At 43.6% G+C, this 21,644-nt stretch overlaps 1 protein-coding gene across 1 annotated transcript; it reads right to left on the bottom strand.

Moving 5' to 3' along the window:
- Window positions 1-244: 244 nt before the first annotated feature.
- On the bottom strand, window positions 245-18,386 carry LOC311509502 (fibronectin type III domain-containing protein 4-like). Its single transcript, XM_084574742.1, has 7 exons — window positions 18,255-18,386; window positions 8,544-8,659; window positions 3,223-3,324; window positions 2,112-2,214; window positions 1,926-2,015; window positions 1,682-1,851; window positions 245-1,044 (listed from the first exon to the last, which is right to left on the bottom strand). The coding sequence occupies exons 1-7, from the start codon at window positions 18,343-18,345 to the stop codon at window positions 1,003-1,005; spliced, it is 714 nt and encodes a 237-aa protein (XP_084430868.1). The 5' UTR covers window positions 18,346-18,386; the 3' UTR covers window positions 245-1,002.
- Between the last annotated feature and the right edge of the window lie 3,258 nt (window positions 18,387-21,644).

The following is a 21,644-nucleotide window of genomic DNA, read 5'->3' as shown; positions in this document are numbered from 1 at the left end:
CACTCTCAGCTATGTTTTATTAGCATATATAGTTCTTAAATAGAATATGTCCATTTATTTTCCCCTCCCTAAGGAAGAAGAAGGAGGAGGAAGGAGGAGGAGGAGGGACTGAGGCCAGAATCAAAGACAGAAGACAGCAGGAACATATTTTACTTTCAGCTCTGAAGGTTGCCGAGCGCCTCCGGTAGAACTCCGTCCCGTGGCCTCTGACCCGGAAAGCCTCCAAGCTGCAAGTCCTTTCGTCTGCACGGTGAACGGTGACATTTCCCCCTTTATTCAAATGAACCAGAAAGACATGCATTCCTCTGAGTCGTGTGCATAACAACAGCTTCATGTTTTTAATTCATCTGAATCCGTTTTATTTTCTGTTAATAGCTTCAAACTCTATCTCTTACAGACAGACACTCAAACACTGTGACAGCCTGCACGGGTGGAGATCAGGCGCCATCTGTCGTCCAGTCCGGACCACGTAGGAAATGTGTTAGAGGCAGGGGAGCTGAGCTGAGTGGAGAGGACTTTGATGCATCTTTGTGTTTTTTTCTGCAACAACATCACACCTTTAAATCCCTCTAGAGGAACATCTCCATCGCTTTGATTTTTCAACACCGTTAAAGAAAACATCCATACATTCAAATGTTTGACACTTCATAACTAACACCTTGAGTTTCTGTACAGATGTAGACGAGCGACGGCTAATCACTGATGAATCCGTGAGATCTGGAAAAAATAAAAATAAAAAAAAGGGGGAAACAAACATCTAGTCGTGTCGGGAACGTAAGAAGCATGATGAGTTCAGTCTTTGACATCAGAGAGAAGGAACCAGACGAGTCCAGCTGATCTTGCCTCCTGCCACTAGAGGGCAGCAGTCGTCCACATAGAGGAGTGACTCCTCAGGTCCAGTGTGATCAGCATGGAGGCCTTCTTCTAATATTTTACAGTAAATCTGTACACAATCCCCCCCGTGTCTCCAAAACCAAAGTCTCCAAAAGCAAACATCCGCGCTCAGACCCTGATGATGCTGATGGAGGAGGAGGCTCTGTGCATCTGGAAGACAAGAACAAGGACAACGATGATTTACTAACTGATCGATCGGTTAATCAGTGAGTGGACGTTCTCTCCGGGGAACTGCATTTAATTAACAGTACTTTACACGAGCAGTGCAGGTGGAAGAGGCCGCCTGCAGCTTTAGGGACGAGCCCTGCTAGCATGCTGCGGCTAAAACCTCCTGGGACCAAGGCTTGGTCCAAAAGGGTGCAGTGGAGGTGGTTAGGGAACCCATGCCTCCTGGGTGCACCCTCTTTTGAGGTTTGCTGGGCGTCCCCCAAGAACTTTAAGGATGGATTATATATCTAGACTGGCCTGGGAACCGGAAGAGAGCTACAGACTCTGGATAAGTGGATGAAAATTTTGGTTTTCCCTCTTTAACTGGTTCTAAAGGTGAAGACATGATCTATGTCCTCTAGATCTGGCCTGTCTCTCTGGTCAAGCTGCCACAGTCTGTGGACATTTCTCATCACCAACCCGACAACAGGCCCCGGTTGCTTTATATTTAGTCGTGATGGTTGCTCGGAGATCTGCGATGCAACTACGAAAGGCTCCTCAGAGGAAACGAACTATTCCCGTCATGCATTGTAGAGAAGCGCTGCAACAAAAAACACAAAGGAGGACAAATGAAAGTCACCCGGCTGCTGTGGACGGCTCCGTTGTGGTAGATGGGCGAGCTGGCGGCCGAGGCGTTGTAGTAGGAGGAGGAGGAGGCCCGGACCAGCGGCCTCTTGGCCTTCTCCTTGGTGCTGTTGGAGTCGTTGTCTTTGATGATGTCGTACTGTCGGCAGAAGAGGGCGATGACGGCTGGAGGAGGCAGAGAGAAGTCAGACGCGTGGATAGAAAGACACCCAGGCTTTAAGGAACACAGCAACACACACCTGCCCACAGCAGCAGCACGGTGGTGATGATGAGCAGCTCTCCAGTCTGCAGGTGAGGAGTCATGCCCAGACCTTCCATCGCTGGTTCATCTGAGGACAGCAGACACACACACCGGGCTTTTACACACAAATATTATTCAGCTAAACGCATCTGAATTTATTTCTCTGGTTGCATGTATTATTTACGCTGGTCGAGGACGCCGGCCGGATAATGGTCGCTCCTCTCCAGAGTCCTGAAGTGGACGGCTCGGCTCGGCTGGCTGTCACCGTTCAACCCGACGGACTGCACCTAAAAAAACAAAACAAAACATAACAAGATCCTGACTGAGGCTGAGACGCTTCACAGCTGAACACTGACATTATGTAAGGAGGGTGAGAAACTGGCTCTGGAGGGGATGTTTAGCGAGCAAGTGGTGCTTAGGTTTTTGGCCGGGCTCCTGAATGATGATTGGAGGACACTGAGGAAGAGTGAAAGGCGACAAAGGGAATATAAATTATAATCACACTCATTCTGGATAACGCCACCAAACTCCACTGGGAAATTCTCCACTTTTTAACCCTCCTGCCCTCCAGGGGAAGGTCAGAGGTCAAACCCAGCCCCTGTGGACGTGGCCCGGGCTGTGCCAGTGACACTTGCGCAGGACGTCCGGGCCGGCTGCTGACGAGCACATTAAAGCGAGTCCTGCAGCTGAAGGACAGCCCGTATCAGTCTATCAAGCTGTAATGGATTATAAAAAGTTTAATAGTGCCGCTGTAATGGAGGAATTAAACTGCCAGCAGTGGAGAAGAGTCACTGAGAGTTAATAGGAACCTCTAATCTAATTAAGCTTCTCAAATACAGAGCTTTCAGGCCTCTACAATAATAAATAAAATATGATATAAATGGAAACTAATGGCTGTATTAAAGGTTAATTAATCATTTATCCCCATTAACAGAGCAGTTATACGCCTCTAAAGGGATTTACTGCATTTATTTAGCCTTTATAAACATTTAATACATGTTTAATAATAAATATTAGTTTTTTTAGGCCAGTTTAACTATGTAAAACACTTAAAAATATGTCTTTTACAAATGTCCACTAGAGGCTGGTTCCGAACGCGAGTCCGTCTCCATCGACGTCCTCGTTAAAAATATTGAAATAAACACGTTTACATCCTGTTTAACTTACAATACTGTGCTTAAATCCTTATATCTGTGTCTGATTGTGTGTTTTATTAGAAGTTTATTAACATAAAACCGTATTTAACACCAATGTTTATGATTTATTATGTGTGTGTGTGTGTGTGTGTTTTATACCTGGACGCTGTAGTGCGTGTCCTCGTCCAGATCCCACAGCACACACCAGCGGCTGGACGTGTTCACCTCTCGGATGGAGCGCTGCATCAGGCCGTCCTGCCTCTGCAGACCCAACACCAGCATTTAAAGGACACATTAATGGACGCTTTGACTGTGTCCAGAGACGAACACACAGCAGATGAGCACGTAAACACTTTGCAGGAACATGATCCAGCAGGGTAATTGGAAAAACTAAAGCTGTGTCCCGATATGAAGATAAATGCAAACCAGAATCGCAGCTGAAACGAGCAGCTTCGCCTCAAATAAACTCAGCTGAAAGCTTTTCTGTTTCACTGGGGGGGTTAGTTCTGCAGGGAAGGTAAGACCAGCTGTCATCATGTGGTAGAAACAGAAAGGAACTTTGTCAGTGTGAAAGGAAGCAGAGATAATGAACTGAGTCGATTACTAAATGGACCGTGTCCTGGTGGAGAGAATAGAAGCTGCTGTGTAAAGGACACTCAGGGACTTTTATTTTTTTATAAAGCTGTCTTAAGATAGCTCCCTATTTGTACATCCAGCCGTTAAACATCGTTAGAGCTGCATCTGTGTCTGATGAAGCAAGGTATTCTCTTTTAGCTCCGTTTTTGGTCTCCACCAGCTCCTGAAGGAAACTTAAAGCTGCTTCTTTGCTGAACAGGTTTTGGTCTAATTTTATTTGTATAGCGTCAATAACAATACAAATTGTCACAAGAAGCTTTACAAAATCCGGTCTGAAACCCCCATAGCAAGCCTGAAGGCTACGGCAGCAAGGAAAAACTGCCTTTTAACAGAAAAGAAAAGAAAGAAAGAAATTAGAGGATAGGAGCTCGGTGCAAGAGAGAAGAAATTAGAGGATAGGAGCTCGGTGCAAGAGAAAAGAAATTAGAGGATAGGAGCTCGGTGCCAGAGAAAAGAAATTAGAGGATAGGAGCTTGGTGCAAGAGAGAAGAAATTAGAGGATAGGAGCTTGGTGCAAGAGAGAAGAAATTAGAGGATAGGAGCTCGGTGCAAGAGAAAAGAAATTAGAGAATAGGAGCTTGGTGCAAGAGAGAAGAAATTAGAGGATAGGAGCTTGGTGCAAGAGAGAAGAAATTAGAGGATAGGAACTTGGTGCAAGAGAGAAGAAATTAGAGGATAGGAGCTTGGTGCAAGAGAGAAGAAATTAGAGGATAGGAGCTTGGTGCAAGAGAGAAGAAATTAGATGATAGGAGCTTGGTGCAAGAGAGAAGAAATTAGAGGATAGGAGCTCGGTGCCAGAGAAAAGAAATTAGAGGATAGGAGCTTGGTGCAAGAGAAAAGAAACTGGAGGATAGGAGCTCGGTGCAAGAGAAAAGAAATTAGAGGATAGGAACTCGGTGCCAGAGAGAACAGATTAGAGGATAGGAGCTCGGTGCCAGAGAGTAGAGGACATGTGTTCGGTGCATCGTCCCCCAGCTGCCTAGTCCTATTGCAGCAGAACTCAGGGATGGTTCAGCCCAGCCATAACTATGAGCTTGATCAAAAAGTCTTAAGCCTGACCTTTAAAGTAGAGAGGGTGTCTGCCTCCTGAACCCAAACTTGGAGCTGGTTCCACAGGACAGGGACCTGATAGCTGAAGGCTCTACCTCCCATTCTACTTTTTGAAACTCTAGGAACCACAAGTAGGCCTGCACTTTGAGATGGAAGTGATCTGCTGGGATGATATGGTACAATGAAGTCTTTAAGATATGATGGAGCTCGGCCTTTAAGGGCTTTTAAGGATTTTAAATTGTATTCTAGATTTTAAAGGGAGCCAATGAAGAGAAGCTAACTATGAAATTTATGGAAGTACACGATAGGAAAGACATGAAACATATTAAAGTTGAGCTGGTTTCAGCTCCACTTGTAAACACATCCTCAAGAGTGCTATTAGCTTCGATTTATTAGCCTGTTTCAACAAAGGAAAAAATGCTTCTCAGATATTAGGCTTTAATTATTTTAGATTACCGTAATTACGCACCGGCAATTTGTTCTGAAAAATAGCTCCATCTAATCACCCACCAGAACAAGGTCTCAATAACTCCTTTGTAAAATGAAAAGGGTGAGACGGCGTTGGTAGGCGCACCATTAATCCGTCTGTCCAGTCTCTTCCTTGGATGAAAGGCAGCGGAGGCGGCTGCTCTCTAGCCAACGGTGAGTCTGGTTTAGAAAAAGAGCCACGTTTCCGAGCTAGTAAATGTGTCAGTGAAGTACTAAAAGCTGAGAGAAGTCAATAAGTAGGAGGCTGGCAGGGCGCTCGGGGCTCTCCAGATGTCTGATTCAGGAAGTCAAGAGTGGTGTCTTCTGCTCGTCTGGCAGCGCTGAAAGCAACGGCTCGGCCAGGAGAGGTTTAATGGTCCCACAGCACCGACAGGCTGTCATGTACAATATTTATCTAGGAGAGGGTTAAAAGGGTCATTTATCAGCACCGGTGACTCAGCTGTGATTGGAACAGAAATTTTACTAAATCTCCCCTGAGAGAAAAATAAAGAATCTTCTAAAGCTCTCTGCAGATCTTCTACTGCGTTAACTGAAGGCAATGTTTTGTTTTTGACTGACCAAACTCTGCAGATAAACCGTTTGATGCGGTTTACATTTGATTTCAGAGAGAAACATTGCTCTAGTAAAGGGGGTTTGTAGACAAATCTTCTTTGCAAGCAGAGCAGGTCTGCACTGCGCCATCCACGGAGAACTGGAAAGATCAGTAGAACAAGAAGTTCTTGGGTAGCTCTCTCTTGGATTTTCTGTTTATTTTTCAGCCTCAGAGACTTTTAAAAAAGCGCCGGGATGCAGAGGAAGGGTTGTAAACTCGGTAAAATGTGACCTAGAAGTCGTCAGGTGATGTATTTTTAGATCAGAGGAGCAGCCGGATGTGTTCCAGCAGTGAAGTGCAGCAGATAAACAAATCTGTTTGTCAAGAAGGTTCAGAAACCTGACAACGTGCCTCCAGGATTAAACCAGCAGCATCTTCAGACCCAGAAATAGTTTATTTGATTAATATCAGCCTCACGTTCATCATTCAGTTAATGTTTCTGATAGTTTCAGATTCGTGAATCAGAGTTTAATTGGGTTACTTCCTGTGTGTGGTAGCAGCGTTACGCAATGTGTGATTCTCGGCAGCCGGCGCTCTGGGATTTGGAACAACTTCAGATGAGTGAAGCAACTCTTTGTCTGAGAACGCTGGCTTCGTCCTGCTTCTCCTTGACGAACAGACGGCTCGGCTTGTTACTGGGAGATACTGTGTGTTAACGGTCTCATAACGCAGCCTCTATCTGGGACTTGATCAAGCTTAAAGCACATCAACAACACCGCGGCTTATTCTTAAAAATCAGACCTGGCTTCTGGAGGAAAGGTGTTTTATATAACTGCATGTTTTGCTCTTATCTGGAGATGACTAACACTAAAACCTGCTGCATCCACCTGCTCCCCCCATTAATATTTGAGCAAGGCTTTTACAGAAGTGCTTCCCGAGGTCATGGCAGGAGATGTTTTACATCCCCGCCTTGTGTTTCTTGAAAATGCCACAAGGTTGATGGATTGTGAGTCAGACGTGGAGGGGGCGACTTTAAGAACAAAACAACCACAAAAGACACGAGCTGTTTGGCATCGCCGCCGCCGTGGATGTTCCTCCTGCGAGGCGAGTCCCGGCCAAATCATCTCCACTAATGGAGACGGCTCCCACGCAGAGCTCAGCTAATGTCTGGTTCTCCTTTTCGCCAAAACCCGGGGGCGGTGGAACCTGATTAAAATGAGGCCGGGGTTTTCAGGAGATCTTAAGGCGAACAAAAACGTGGCGGTATAACGGGAGAATGGATGTGACACGTCCATTACAGCGATGCAGCCGAGGCTGATGGTACTTCAGGTGGTAATTTAGCCTTTGAGAGCTCAATTAATCAAATTAAAATACAGAAAATTGCTGTAAGACACTTTAGCAGCAGAAGCAGTTTGCAAGGGAGCAAAGAGCTGGATAGCCTGTTAGCTGCAAGAGTTATAGAGCTAAAACATAATTAGCTAAAACTAGTGAGTTAGCTAGTTATAAATTTCACTAAATATAATAAGTAAATGTTAAGATAATTTTACTCGATCGAGTCGTCTTTATTTATATTTAACTTAACATTAGCAGCCACATTTTAAGGAGGCTATGTGGTAAAAGGTTAAGAAACCATTGATTTGATCCAATCATTTAATTTAAATCAAGGGTTTGACGTTTTGGAAAGTTTGGAAGAGTCTCCACAGGAGGTGACCTCACGTACCAAAACATTGCACTTGAACGCCCCGCTAAGACCAGAGCCAGACGGTTCATACACATTAAATAACTCTTCCTACCAGCAGGTGGCAGTAGTCTGTATTTGTTGTTAAAAAAAAAAAAAAGGAAACAGGAAGTGCTAAAAACTATATTTGTAGATTTGAAGGTTCACACTATAGACTGTATATAAAGATGGACGGTGGAACTTCTTCTCTAAAGTGAAGCCAAGGCAAGTATAGCTCCCCCTGGTGGCTGGATGCAGTATAGGTGATAAGCTCCGCCCCCTCCATGTTAGTGAATGGTGAGCCCAATTAATATAATTAAAATGCAGATAATTGCTGAAAGACACTTTAGCAGCAGCAGTTTGCAAGTGAGCAAAGAGCTGGGTAGCCTGTTAGCTACAAGAGTTATAAAGCTAAAGCATAATTAGCTATAAGTAGTGGGTTAGCTAGTTATAAAGTTAGCTAAATATGAGTAAATGTTGAGATAATTAGCTGAAACTTAAAAAAAAAGAAGCTATAGATACGAACAAAAATAAAGTCTGAGATGAATATCTATACAACTGGGATAGGCTCCAGCCCAACCGTGACCCTCCAGAGGACAAGCGGTGACAGAAAATGAATGAATGAATGAATGAATGAATAAATTAAGTCCTGGGTCGTCTTTTGGCTGCGCCTTTTGTAATTCTTCAACTTTTGCCTGTCTAGACGTGAACCACTTTCATTTAGCCAAACGTTTACGAGTAAATTCCTCAAACAGCTTCCCAGACTTTTAAACCCGCCCCGATTCAAAGAGCCTTTAAAGCAAAATGCTGACTGCTGACTGGACTCCAGACTGACACAGCATTTTGAAGGAAAATAAAAAAAAAATAAAAATCCACTCCCCAAATGATACAGTAAATATATAGAAACTGAATGATTTAGCTTTTAAAAACATGGCAACCGTCCAGGCTGTCTGGGCAGTTCAGTTCATTATTTGGATTCTTCCACCAAATGAAAGAGCAGAGTGAGACACTGGAGTCAGTTAAATAAGGTGACGATACAGGGATACTGCACCGTACCTGCTGGGAGATGGCGTAGCCAATGACGGTGTCTCCTTGAGGGACGTTCCAGGTCACCATGGCTGAGTGCGCCCTCAGCTGGGTCACCGATACGTTCACCGGGGCTGCTGGCACGGCTGTTAACACACACAGACAGTATTTTTAATATTTGTTAGGAGAAGTCAGGAGATGCTTAACGGCCTGCAGAGGATTTGTGGCTAAAAGTATGTGGACACCGTGGCTTGAATAAGAAGGAATGAGTAGGTGATAAAGTTTGTGTTCGGCTCCGTCTCTAAGGTGATGGATGGTACTGATGCGGCCTGGACGAGAGTCAAACACAAACCGATGCCAGAATGCCGCCGCTTTTCCCCGAAGCCTTAAATTTGCTTTAATAAGGAAATAGTCCCCAAACAATGACATGAACCCCCTGGACAGACGTCACCAGCTCCTTCACAAAGAAATATAACTCTGAAGAAATCACTGCATCAACAAAGTGCCAGGAGAGGGCTGAAGCCGTTATCTCTCTCCGTCTCTCTGGCAAATCAATCCATTAAAGATGAATATAGCGAGACATGAATAATGCTCTGCAGCCCAGAGGCATTATTCTAACCATGTCTCTCTCTTCTTTGTTATTGCATCTTATTTTATTATATCCCTCCATGCTCCGGTTGATGAGTGGATTTTAATCCTCTGTAATGGATTAAAACAAAAGGTGCCAAAAAATGCTAAAGACGAATTGGACTAAATATGCACAAATATATGACTGACTTTATTGCACAGTCAGGGGATCAAGTCATCTTTATTGATATTTCACTTAACATTTGCAGCCACATTTTAAGGAGGCTTTGTGGTAAAAGGTTAAGAAACCATTGATTTGATCTAATTAGTTTAAATCAAGGGTTTGACGTTTTGGAAAGTTATTTAAACAAGACGTAGTGACTTTTTAGAGTCTTCACAGGTTGACTTCACGAAGAAATCGTCGCACTAAGACCACAGCCAGACGGTTTATACGCAGAAAATAACTCTTCCTACCAGCAGGTGGCACTTGTCTTTTAAAAAAGGAAACAGGAAGTGCTACGAACTATATTTGCGCATTTGAAGATTCAGACTATAGACTGTATAAAGATGGACGGCGGGACTGCTCCGCAAAAGTGAAGCCAAAGCAAGTAGAGCTCCCCCTGGTGGCTGGCTGCAGTATAGGTCATAAGCTCCACCCCCTCCATGTTAGTGGGCGGGACTTGGGCCAAACTAAAACACTACAATACACGTCAAATCATTTCTTTCAAGGATGGTTTCTGTCATTTTAGGCAGTTAATATAATGTGTTTTTGGGATAAGCTTCGTTTTCGTTAGTTATTTGACGTTATGGACGTGACATATTGGCGACTACCAGTTGCCATGCCAAACGCTCCATACAGTGGCTCCGTGGGACTGTGAGAGTTGTAAAAACCAAAATTAAAAACAAGCTCAGTGTATAATCCAACATTTCGTTGTAAGTGGTGGTGGTAGAGCAGAGCGTAGCATTGATTAAACAAAAACGCGAATGAGTCTGGAGGAAGTGTGGGCGGGGCATCGGTATTGCGGCTCTGCGTGGTTCCACTCTCGGACCGTGTTGAGACTCTGGCTCCAAAGTCGCAAGATGGCGCCGCCCATATCCCCGGGAAAATAGCGTCAGTTTGGCCAAAGCAAGGAAGTGGGGACGCATTGTACATATTTATATACAGTCTATGCTCTAGATACACAACATGGACGTCCTATGTGTTACTTCTTGACTGGTCCCTTGCAGAGTCCTGTCCAGGTTTAGACTTGTGATAGGAGATATTAAGACCTAAGAGAGACTCATCATCAGATTTTAAGATCAACACGAAACAGACTGGTGAAAACTTGAGCTTGAAACTCATTAAACGTCTCCAACTGCTTGCACACCCGTCATCACCCGTCGCCGATGTTTGATATTTAAGGTTCGTGAATGATCAGGTCTGTGCTTTACCAAAAACCAACGAGAGAGACGAGTCTACGACGATTGCAGATAAAGCCAATGCAAGGAAGTGGCGACGCATTGTCCATATTTATATACAGTCTATGGTTCAGACGAAGATATAAAAGAAACTGTCTGCTTGGTGAGTCCTGGTCTTTATTCTGGCACATAACTATAAAAATAATTTATTCCACTCTGGTTGTTGGCATCAAACAAACCAGCTATAACAAGTTCACCAGGGAGCTTTAGATACGGTGACAGACTTTGCAAACTGAGCAGAGTCCAGCTTACCGTTTTTCCCCCTGCAGCCTCAGCTGCTGGTTCCTGCTTTGTATTTAACCACGACAGAGCCATCAATCCTGTCGTCGGACTCGCAGCGAGGAAGCGAAAAGGAGCACACGTCCCTAAATATCAAAGCGGTCCTCAAATAGTTTCCTGTTTTTGTTTGTGTCTGGATGAGGAGAGTAAACCACTCAGAGCCTCTTCAAACACGGCCTCGCCTCTCTTGCCAAAAACCTGCACGTCCTGGACACATAAACAAACATCCACACAGATACTCCATCAGTGTGTGTTTCCATCTGCGTGCACGGGCCAGATCTAAATGCACTTTGCACATTTAGACATCAGAACTGACGGGAAACGAAGACATAAGACGTAAAAGACAAAGTAAAGACATAAAACCCTGAAATGAAGAACGGGACAACAGCATGGGGACAGAGAGTGGCAGCCATCCGTCTACGTCTTTCCTCTCCCTGATGATTTAACATCTAAAGGAATCGATAACTAGATTTTTTTATTTATTTTTTTTCACCAAGGGCCAAGAACTATTGATGACCTCAGTCCATCCAATCCAAGTTCCTCTCCTTTCAGTGCGGGACAGGAATAGCACTCCACATTTCTCATCAGCTCTTCTGGCTGCAGAAAGCAATTAATATGTGGCCATTGGAAGAGTGTGTGAATGTGTGTGTACATACAGTATGTTTGTGTGTGTGTGTGTGTGTGTGTGTGGTTTAAAAAAAACACATCAGATGGGAAAAGGAGCCTCCGTGGCAGCCAATTAGGACAGCAAGGCTAAAAAATAATTATATTATTTATTATGGTGCATTAAAGGTCAAATTGTTGTTAAATAAATAAAATAAATCTATTTTTTTGTCTAAATTGTTTTGTATTAATGGGATTTAATACATGTGCAATATTTAATAATTAATATTTGTTAATATTCATTTAAATTAATTTAAATATTCATATTTTAACCATTTATTTTATTCAGTGCTTTAAGTAGTAACAATTTAAACAATTTAATTAAATGCTTTATTGCTATAAATTTGAAGATTTCTAATTCCACTATGGCGCCAACAATTTATTTATTTATTTATTTATTTTTTACAGTACATTAAAGTTTAATTTAGCATTTAGCATTCAGCCTAATTCCACTTTTCATCATTGTTCATCCGCTAAATCATACAAAGATGTGTTTGCACGCCTCCTAACAGCTGCACTGGATGAACAAATGAACAGAATATTGTTCAAATATAGAAACAGTGGCACGAGTTGCAATTGGTTAAAGTAAAAATTTAAAATTGACTAAAATAGAAAGAAAACAGGAGATAGAGAGATGGTCAGTCTCTCAGTCCTGTCTTCTAAGATGCTAACAAGCTACAGCTAACGTCTAACATGCACAAAGAGCAGTTTCTTGGTCTGCTGATCTTTTGACACCTTTTTCTGGAGCGGCGGCAAACCACAGCAAGCCTCTCCTCTGCTGCCAAAACCAAAGAGAGCAGCTGATCTCCAGGGCTGGCGTAGGCGGCAGCCCCCCCCCCCCCCCCCCGACACCTTCTCTCCAAATATTCAGTGACAGATATAAAATAAATAAATAAATAAATAAAAAATTTCAGCCTAATTCCAAACCGAGAGCTCCGTGGAGTATGACCATGAATGTCAGGCTCTATCTGGAGCTAACAAGCTAACCGCAGCTCATTATTCCAGCCAGCCTTCCTCTGGCTCCCTGCAGGACCTGCCTGCCAAAACCGCTGCACACTCATCACAGGAAAAATAAAAGAATATATGCACAAATGTCCTGTGATACAGCTACACAAAACATCCATCCAGCTCCAAACCGAGTGCTTTAAGTTCAGTCTGACTCGTCTGCTTCAGTCTGTGACTTCCTACAGTTCCCAGAATGCCCTCTGGCAGCTGACACACGGATTATAAACTTGTTGCATCCAGCGTGTGTAGGCGGAGTGAATGAAAGCAAAGCAAGAGCAACAAGGTGGGAGTTGTTGGTATTTTTTTTTTTTTTTTACCCAGTCGAGAAAATGCATCATCCTGTGGCTGCAATGCATTCTGGTCTATTTCCTGACACTGTGGGGGCGTAGAAGTTGGCCACTGTGCTTATTTTCTGAATATATATATATATGTACATATCCTCCCTGTATAATTACTGAATGTCTGTGCTGCAGGAAAAAGCAGTTTCTGAATTTAAACATGTGACGACACAGTTAATTGTGGCCGTGCAGAGATTTGTTCCCATTGAGCAAAAACAAGATCCCCTTCGAATGAAACGAAAGGCTGATTTTTAGGAGGTGGAGCGACCGCGTTCGGCGTCAGCGGGAAACGATGGAAGTCGGCACGGGAGGGAATTCACAGCGGGTGATGCAAACTGAGGCAAACATGCATTCAAATCACTCTTCATCAGTGTTTAACCACGGGGTTTGAGCTAAAACCATACATAAATGAGTTGGCACCAACAGGATGAGGGAGTGAACAGACTATTATTTGAATACGGGAACATTTGTTATACTGAAAACCTTAAAACTCACAAAAATAGAAAGTAAACAGGAGCTAGAGAGATGGTCAGTCTGCTAGCAAGCTACAGCTAACATCTAAAATTCACAACGAGCCAGAGGCGACATCTGTACGGTGAATAAAAAGATTCGTCATCAAGTTAAATGAAGAAACTTATTCAGAAAATTTTATAGGAAATAGAAAAAGCAAACTTAACCTACTGAGTTTTAAAATCCTGACTTCAGGAGAAACTTCCTCTTTGACTTTGCTAACATTAACCCGATATGTTTAATATGAAACAACATTATCTGCTGCGAATCATTGTAGACTCGTCTCTCTCGTTGTTTTTTTGGTAAAGCACAGACCGGATCATCCACAAATCTTAAATATCAAACATCAGCGACGGGTGATTTAACGACTTTCAAGCTCAAGTTAATCTCAAAATCGGATGGTGCGTCTCTCTTAGGTCTGAATGTCTGCCATCACAAGTCCAAACTTGGACAGGACTCTGCAACGGACCAGTCAAGATGTTCCTCATCAGACTGGAGGATTCATAAACACATAGGACGTCCATGTTGTGTATCTAGAGCATAGACTGTATATAAACATGTACGACGCGTCACCACTTCCTTCCTTGCTTTGGCCAAACTGACGCTATTTTCACCGGCGGATACGGGCGGCGACATCTTGCCACTTTGGAGCCAGAGTCCGTCCCACTGGACCGCTTTGCGAAGCAGTTGGCATGGCAACCGGTAGCCCCGCCTACTAACATGGAGGGGGCGGAGCTTATGACCTATACTGCAGCCAGACACCAGGGGGAGCTCTACTTGCTTTGGCTTCACTTTAGAGGAGCTGTACATCTTTATACATCTATGATTTTTACATGTATGCATTGAAAAAAACGCATATACATATAATTATAATGCAAAAGCAAAAGCAGCTAATCCTCCTTCAACACACAAATAAATAAAACACACTCAGAGCTGCGTTTCCTCGTCTGTGCCAATGATGAGACAAGATGCCCCCGAACTCCCGTCACGTTACCGCTGCTAAATCCCAACCGCTTTCATCTGCCAGGCCTGCGATGGAGTTCTCACACAGTGAATAGACCTCTGCAATTACATTATACACACACCGGGAGAGGAGATGAGAGGGGAGGCTTAGATGGGGGAGTCAGAAAGACAGAGGGGAAGAGATGGAGATGAGAGAGAGAGAGAGAGAGGTGGATGAAAGACGACAGGAATATGACAGAGCGGAGGATGAATGAGACGGAGGGAGGAGGAAGGCAAAAAAAAAAAAGATGAAGAGACAGCAGTTATCTCGGGCAGATATCAAGAGATGGAGGTGCTGAATTTTCAATCTTTCGGTTTTTAGAGAAGAGACGGGCGAAGGGCAAAGTGAGATGGATGGACGAGGAGGGAGAGAAAGAGATCAATGTAAAAAAAAAAATAAATTAATAAATGGAGAGGGGGGGAGTCGAATGTGGATATTGATTAAATGATAAAATATAGGAGTTCAGGGGGATGTTAAAGCACATGTGTCCTTGTTTGTCCTTCGTGATTTAGCGCCGTTTGTCTAAACTACGTATTTATACACATTAATTTTTAATTTTCTACACTTTAATTGTTATAAAATACGCCAAAGGTGGGATCATGGTTAGTTTCTTCACAGAGTATTCCTTTAAAGTCAAACATGTCACTACAAGCATCACCACAGTTAAGATTCATCCTCTTGGAGCCACGACTCTGTACTTTTTGCAGCCTTTGCTATATTTCAGTAGCCCAGAAAAGACAAACCAAACACTTCCGCTCAATTTTTGAAGATTTAACGACGAGTTGCAATTCCCTACTTCACCACTAGGTGGCTAAAAAGCTTACACCATGGCCCTTTAAACGGAGAACGCAAACAAATGGATAAATCTAAATAATATGTAAGAGTAGGTGAGAAAAGCTCAATTACAAAGACTCAGGAAGCCCACATCTCAAGTTTTAAACATATCAGTCCTTATACGGGTTTAACACGACTGTAAAATGTTGATGCACGGCCAGGGAAGTGTTTCTCTTTCCACACAATGCTCTTTTCATTAATTAGGACTAGAAGACGGAGATAAATCCTCCACCAAACCTACATTTTATTGTCAAATCCAAACCCAAACCAGCAGCAACAGAGTGTTGACAAAAACAAAACCTGACCCTCGTGATGGGAGCAGCTGTTTACATCGGCGCCGCCGCCGCCAGAGTAGAGTAAGTCCGTGACGCACGGGTCGAGGCCGACGGCCGGCTGTAAATCACGGAGAAATAACGGTTTGCTGATCGACTCGGACAGTCTAATCTGGCTAATGCCTCCCCGCCGCTCTCTGAGATGGATGGATGTCTGTTCAAGAGAGCGCTACCGTACAAGAGCAACCTGTGTGTCGTGGACAGGTTACGAGACAACAGACAGAGATGCTGTCTTTCTTGTGGCAGTCATTTTATGTCTTTTATTTCTTCTTTCCTGTTATGTTTGGTATCTCTCTCTATCTGTGCCCAATTATAAGATTGTGTGTCTCTTTGTGGTTATTATCACGTATCTTAAGGGACATTTTCAGTCTCTTCATGGGTGTCTGGTGTCCCTTTATGAGATTTGGCGCTTCTTTCTGTCTTGTGTCTCTTTTATGACATTTTGTGTCACTTTATGAGAACGTGTGTCTCTTCAAGGACATTTTACGTCTCCTTACAAGACATTTTGAGTCTCTCTGTGGACATTTCGTGTTTCTTCCGTCTCATTGTGGCGGTTTTCTGTCTTCACAGACATTTTGTGTCTCCTTACAGACATTTTGGGGTCTCTCTGTGGACATTTTGTGTTTCTTCTGGACATTTTTTGTCTCCTTGTGGCCGTTTCCCGTCTTCACAGACATTTTGTGTCTCCTTACAGACGTTTTGAGTCTCTCCTTAACATTTTGTGTTTCTTCTGAACACTTTGTCTCCTTGTGGTGGTTTTCTGTCTTCATGGACATTTTGTGTCTCCTTACAGACGTTTTGGGGTCTCTCTTTGGAAATTTTGTGTTTCTTCTGGACATTTTTTGTCTCCTCATGGTCGTTTCCTGTCTTCACAGACATTTTGTGTCTCCTTACAGACGTTTTGAGTCTCTCTTTGTACATTTTGTGTCTCTCTTTGTACATTTTGTGTTTCTTCTGAACACTTTCCGTCTCCTTCTGGTGGTTTTCTGTCTTCACGGACATTTTGTGCCTCTTTTTGTGGTCGTTTTGTGTCTTTTGTGGAGATCACGTGTCTCTTTCAGGCCGCTTCACGTGTCGTTTCGTCCTTTTGTGTCTTTGCACAGACGTTTGGTTGTCTCTCTGTGGGGTTCTTTTTAATTGTTGTCTCTTTGTGGCCGTTTTAAGGCTCTTTTTGTGTCTCTTTTCGCCCATTTTGTCTTTTTTTTTGTTGTTGTAATAAGCCTCACATTGTTTGACTTTAACAGGGAACGTTAGATCAGATATTCTAGTGTCGTCCTGATCATATGTCCACCAGTTCTATGTAATAATTTTAAACGGTCACGTACGTCTCTTTGCAGCCGGTCCAAGCTGCTAATCACATCCTGACTAATGACCACACTCCTTATGCAACAACATTTTTGACCTGGACTGTCAGCAATTAGCCGAGACTTTCAATGTTACCTCAGTGGGTCAAGATGAGTCATGTCCCACGAGTACGGATTAACGTTTGAGCAGCGGCAGCAGCAGCAGCCACAAAACTGAAACATAACGAAGGCAGAAAGAAAGAGGACAATGAGGAGAGCGGTGACGTGAAGCTGAGCGGAGCGCGCATGAATAAAAATAAAGACCTCATGTGTTGGCGCGTTTTTAACATCCCCCCCCTACGTGCTTTCTCCACGCGTTCAGCTTTCTCCTTTGTTCTCCCCAATGTCTTTCGTCTCGTTTCCAGGGATTTCACCTGAGAGCCGAGTGAGATGCAACACAACGGCAGAACGAGGGAGAAGGAGATGTGCTTGTCGAGCTGTGAAAGTCATTTTCAGTTTGGTTTTGTTCTGCCTCCTGGTATGGAGAGCGGGTGTCGAAGAGCAGACATTTATGACGCCGAGCAGAGAAGGCGAATGCAAATCGATAGGAAGGCTCGTAAATGCAGATCAGCTGCCTCTTTTTATTCAGCCAAGGAAGAGGCTCGTTGATCTGGACTTCACGAGGAACCTGAGGAACCAGCAGCTCAGATGATTGAACTGTACAGCTAATTAAAAAAACCCCGACAAGGGCTTGACAGTTTCACTCCAGCTGTTTGTCTTGTTGACATATAAGACAACAAACAGAGCACAGCAGCAGCTCCACTCGCCTCCAATCAAACAGGTGATCACGCCGCAAAACCGTAGTGTGCTTAAAGCTCCGGGAGACGGCAAAACAAGGGTTTATCTTCCAGGGTAAACGCATTCAGACGGGACGCATGAATAAATGAGCACTTCCAAGCTCCTGACAGAATCACACGGTGAAATATTCAACAACGCCCGATTTATATTTCATCGCTTCAAACGAAACGACGTTCAGGCCCCGAGTGTTTGTTGTCTTTGCAAACATCTGCAAAAAAAAAAAGAGTTAGTGCAAAGAGTTTGGACACTTATTTATTTTTTTTTACATTTTCTGGATTCTGCATAAAGGAATAGTTTAAGATTGGCTCGATAAGTGGCAGGAATGATAAAACCATTGTTAATATTGCTTTTAAATCATCATTCCACTTTTCTTTTGACAAGATTCTTCAGTTCTGAGTCCAAACTAAACCTTTAAATTCACATTTTCTGCAAATAAATCACCTTTTAAAACGAAATCCATCTTGAGGGACACATGCGCAGACACCTTTGCCACATCCAGCCGTTTCCAGCAGCTGCTTTGCATCCTCCAACACTGTGACTTCTCAGATTTTTATTTGCTCCTAAACTGACCTTGAACATGAGAGTGTGAGAGAGAGAAGAGAAAGACTCACTTGCTCCCACCATGCCAGGGGTTCGCCAGCAGGCCAGTAGCAGCAGCAGCAGCAACATCAGCCCGAGGTCCAGGTGAGGAGACGCGCTCATGTCCTCCTCTGTCTCCGCGCACACGCTCAACACACCTCCTGCTCTTCGCTTCCTTTCCTTCCTTCCTTTCCTCTCCTCTATCTCCTGCGCTTTTAGTGGAGGTTTCCCCGCGGGGTCACCGCTGCTGCCGCGTCCACATCACCCTTCATCTCTTCTTGCGCAATTTCACGACCCGCACTGCGCTGCTTTCACTCCCAACTTGCACGAAGTAGGTCAGCGGGCTGCGAAATCAAATAGCCTCCGCTGGAGAACGGGAGTGAGACATCTTCTCAGTCAGCCCCGCAGAAACCCGCAGCGAGGAGGGGGGGAAGCTAACAGGTAGTTCAGAGTCTCCAGTCTCTCTATCTATCTCCGTGTCCGCCGGGTTCAGCTGTGCGTCAAATGTCAGCTGGACAGAGTCTCCTTTCTCCGCCGGCGGGTGGAAGGTCGCGGGGGGTTTCAGCACCGCGGACAGCTCTCGGACATTTCTCGCCCCCTGGATGTCTCGCCGGAGGACGCGGGAGCGCAAAGGTGGTCCCTCTCATCCGGAGGGCTGCGGGGCTCTGGGCTCTCGGGAGGATCAGAAAATGTCTGAGCCTGCGGGAGAGCCGGAGGCAGCTCCTCCGATCAGCGTCCACCAACACAGCAACACAGCGGGGCTTTCAGCACAAATCCTGTCACCGGAGCATGGAGGAGGATGATGATGAGGATGATGATGATGATGATGAAGAGGAGGAGGAGGTGGCAGGAGGAAGGAGGGAGGAGGAGAGAGAGAGAGGATGAACAGCTGCGTTTCTTTCCTCTGGATCACCTGCATGTGGCTGGAATAAAGACAACTGTTGATTATATAACGTTGAGTTCAATTAGTCCATTTAAAGCGGACTCTTTTTATTAAATATAATTATAAAAATAACATGTTTATCTCCATAAATCTTATTAAAATCAAGTAACTTTACATTTATCTGTAAATACTAGCTGTTAGGTTTAATATTAGCTGTGTTCAGGTTTTAGCTAACTGAGTTTACCTGTGTAGCAGCAACAGCTATGCTAACGGTTTGTCAGTTAGCTTCAGGTTTTCACTTTTAACAGTTTTAGGTTTATATTTTTTTTTGCGTCTGTTAACCATTTGTTTTTAATTGAAGCTACCTATTTTAGAGACTTCCTCTTTTTTTCAGCTAGCTCACTATTAGAGTTTTATTATTTCAGGCAGGAACAGTGGACTGACCTTTAAGAGACAATGCAGAATTAAAACAAATACATAGACTCTTCTTCTTCTTCTGTTTCTTCTTCTGCTTCTTCTGCTGCTTCTGTTGCTTCTTCTTCTTTTGCTTCTTCTTCTTCTTCTACTTCTTCTGTTGCTTCTTCTTCTGTCGTTTCTTCTGTCATTTCTTCTTCTTTTGTCACTTCTTTTTCTTCTTCTGTCATTTCTTCTTCTTCTTCTTCCTCTTCTGTCATTTCTTCTTCTGCTGCTGCTTCTTGTGTCGTTTCTTCTTCTTCTGTTTCTTCTTCTGTTGTTGCTTCTTCTGTTGCTTCAGTTTCTTCTTCTGTCATTTCTTATTCTTCTGTTGGTTCTCATTCTTCTTCTGTCATTTTTTCTTCTGTCGTTTCTTCTTCTTCTCCTGTTACTTACATTGTGGACATTCAATTTTATTTTACGACTTCCTTCAAAAAGGGGTCGCCACTGCCAAAATGGAGGAGGTAAAAACAAGTAACAATTAAGTACAAGAGGAACATAATGCAAACTGTATTTGTGCCTCCATAAATCCCTCTTACTGCACAGAGTCGATGAAAGTCAAAGACTGTAACTGGAGAAAAAGCAGCAGCAGTTAAATTCTTTAAAGCACAGCAACAAAGGTTCTTTTTAATCTGTTTTTCATAATGAAGTAAAAACATTTCTCTGCATAATATTAACTTGAAAATTAATTCATGGCAACGATGCAGCTGTGAAACAGAAACAGGAGACAGAGCACATTGACCTTCCTTGTAAAGTCTATCAGTAAACAGAGGACATGCCTCCTGATCTCCTGCAAAGCTTTTTATATGATGTTAACTGGCGTTTGTCCCAGACGCTGAACGGTGTCAAAATAAAACACCTGTTAAATAAAGTCCTTGTTTAGCGGCAGCAGTTTTCACCCACCATTAATCCTGGGTCCAAGCTGTCGATTTGTTCCGGGGTTTCTTTTTTTAGCAGCAGCTATTTCACTCGACTCGACATTTCTGACATGACGTATTGAGTCGAGATCAAAGGCAGTGCAGGGTTTGCAGGGATCAAACGGAAGAAAAGTGTCTTAAAACGAACGAACTGGAAAGTTGTAAAAGTACAAGTTGATGTTCAGAGAACGTCCAAAAGGAACAGAGTGAACTGTTAGCGTCAAATTAGCTCTTTATCCAGAGATACGACGGCTGGAAGTCAAAAACCAACACTAGATTATTTATCACTCACTGGTTTTGACCAGTTCATGGGAAAAAAATGGATATGCATGAATCAGCCACAACGTTATGACCAGAGAATGACAGGAGAAGTGAATAACATTTAAACCATCTTGTGACAACACATCGTTCTGCTGGGAAACTTCTGGACCTGGCATTCATTGGTGTGGATGTTACTTAGACATGTAGCACCCACCTAGACCAGACCAGACACCCCCACTCCATAGCAATGACACACTAGACCAGACTACGCACACACACAAAAACGCTTTAGGAACAACTCAAAAAAAAAACATGAAGAACAGCTCAAGGTGTTGACCTGGCCTCCAAATTCACTAGATCCCAAACTGATCAAGTATCTGTGGGATGATCCACAGAGGCCCCTCCCCTCAAAGGCCCCCCAACTAACAACATCCTATTTCCAGACACCACAGGACACCCTCAGAAGGCCCATGTCCATTTTCTGATGAGTGTTTTGGAGGCACAACGGAGACCTACACAATATTAGCAAGGTGGTCATAATGTTATGCCTGATTCTCTGCCTTTAGAGGCCTCTTGTGGTAAATTGTGCAGAGAGAACTTAATTTTGTATTACGCTGCATCGAAACTGAACGAACGATCAACACCTGCAATCAAATAGTCGGGACATTACGCAGCATGAGAACAGATGGCAGCCAGTCAACGTTTGGAGCATGACTGACGATTAAAGCTCAAACTAACAACAACAACAACAACAACAAAGAGATGTCACTGCTGGTGTTTCAGGCCCGAGGTCTCTCAGCACACACCACCGTTTGTTTTAATTGTTTGCAGCTGTGAGCTGCTCATCCTGATCTATGCTAATAAACCACTGGTTTTGTAGTGATTTCAACAAACTACATTAAACTCCG

Source organism: Chelon labrosus (assembly GCF_963514085.1).
Source record: "Chelon labrosus genome assembly, chromosome: 24".
Classification (NCBI taxonomy): domain Eukaryota; kingdom Metazoa; phylum Chordata; class Actinopteri; order Mugiliformes; family Mugilidae; genus Chelon; species Chelon labrosus.
Note: the sequence above shows the minus strand (reverse complement) of the source record. Positions and strands in the feature narration are given on the sequence as shown.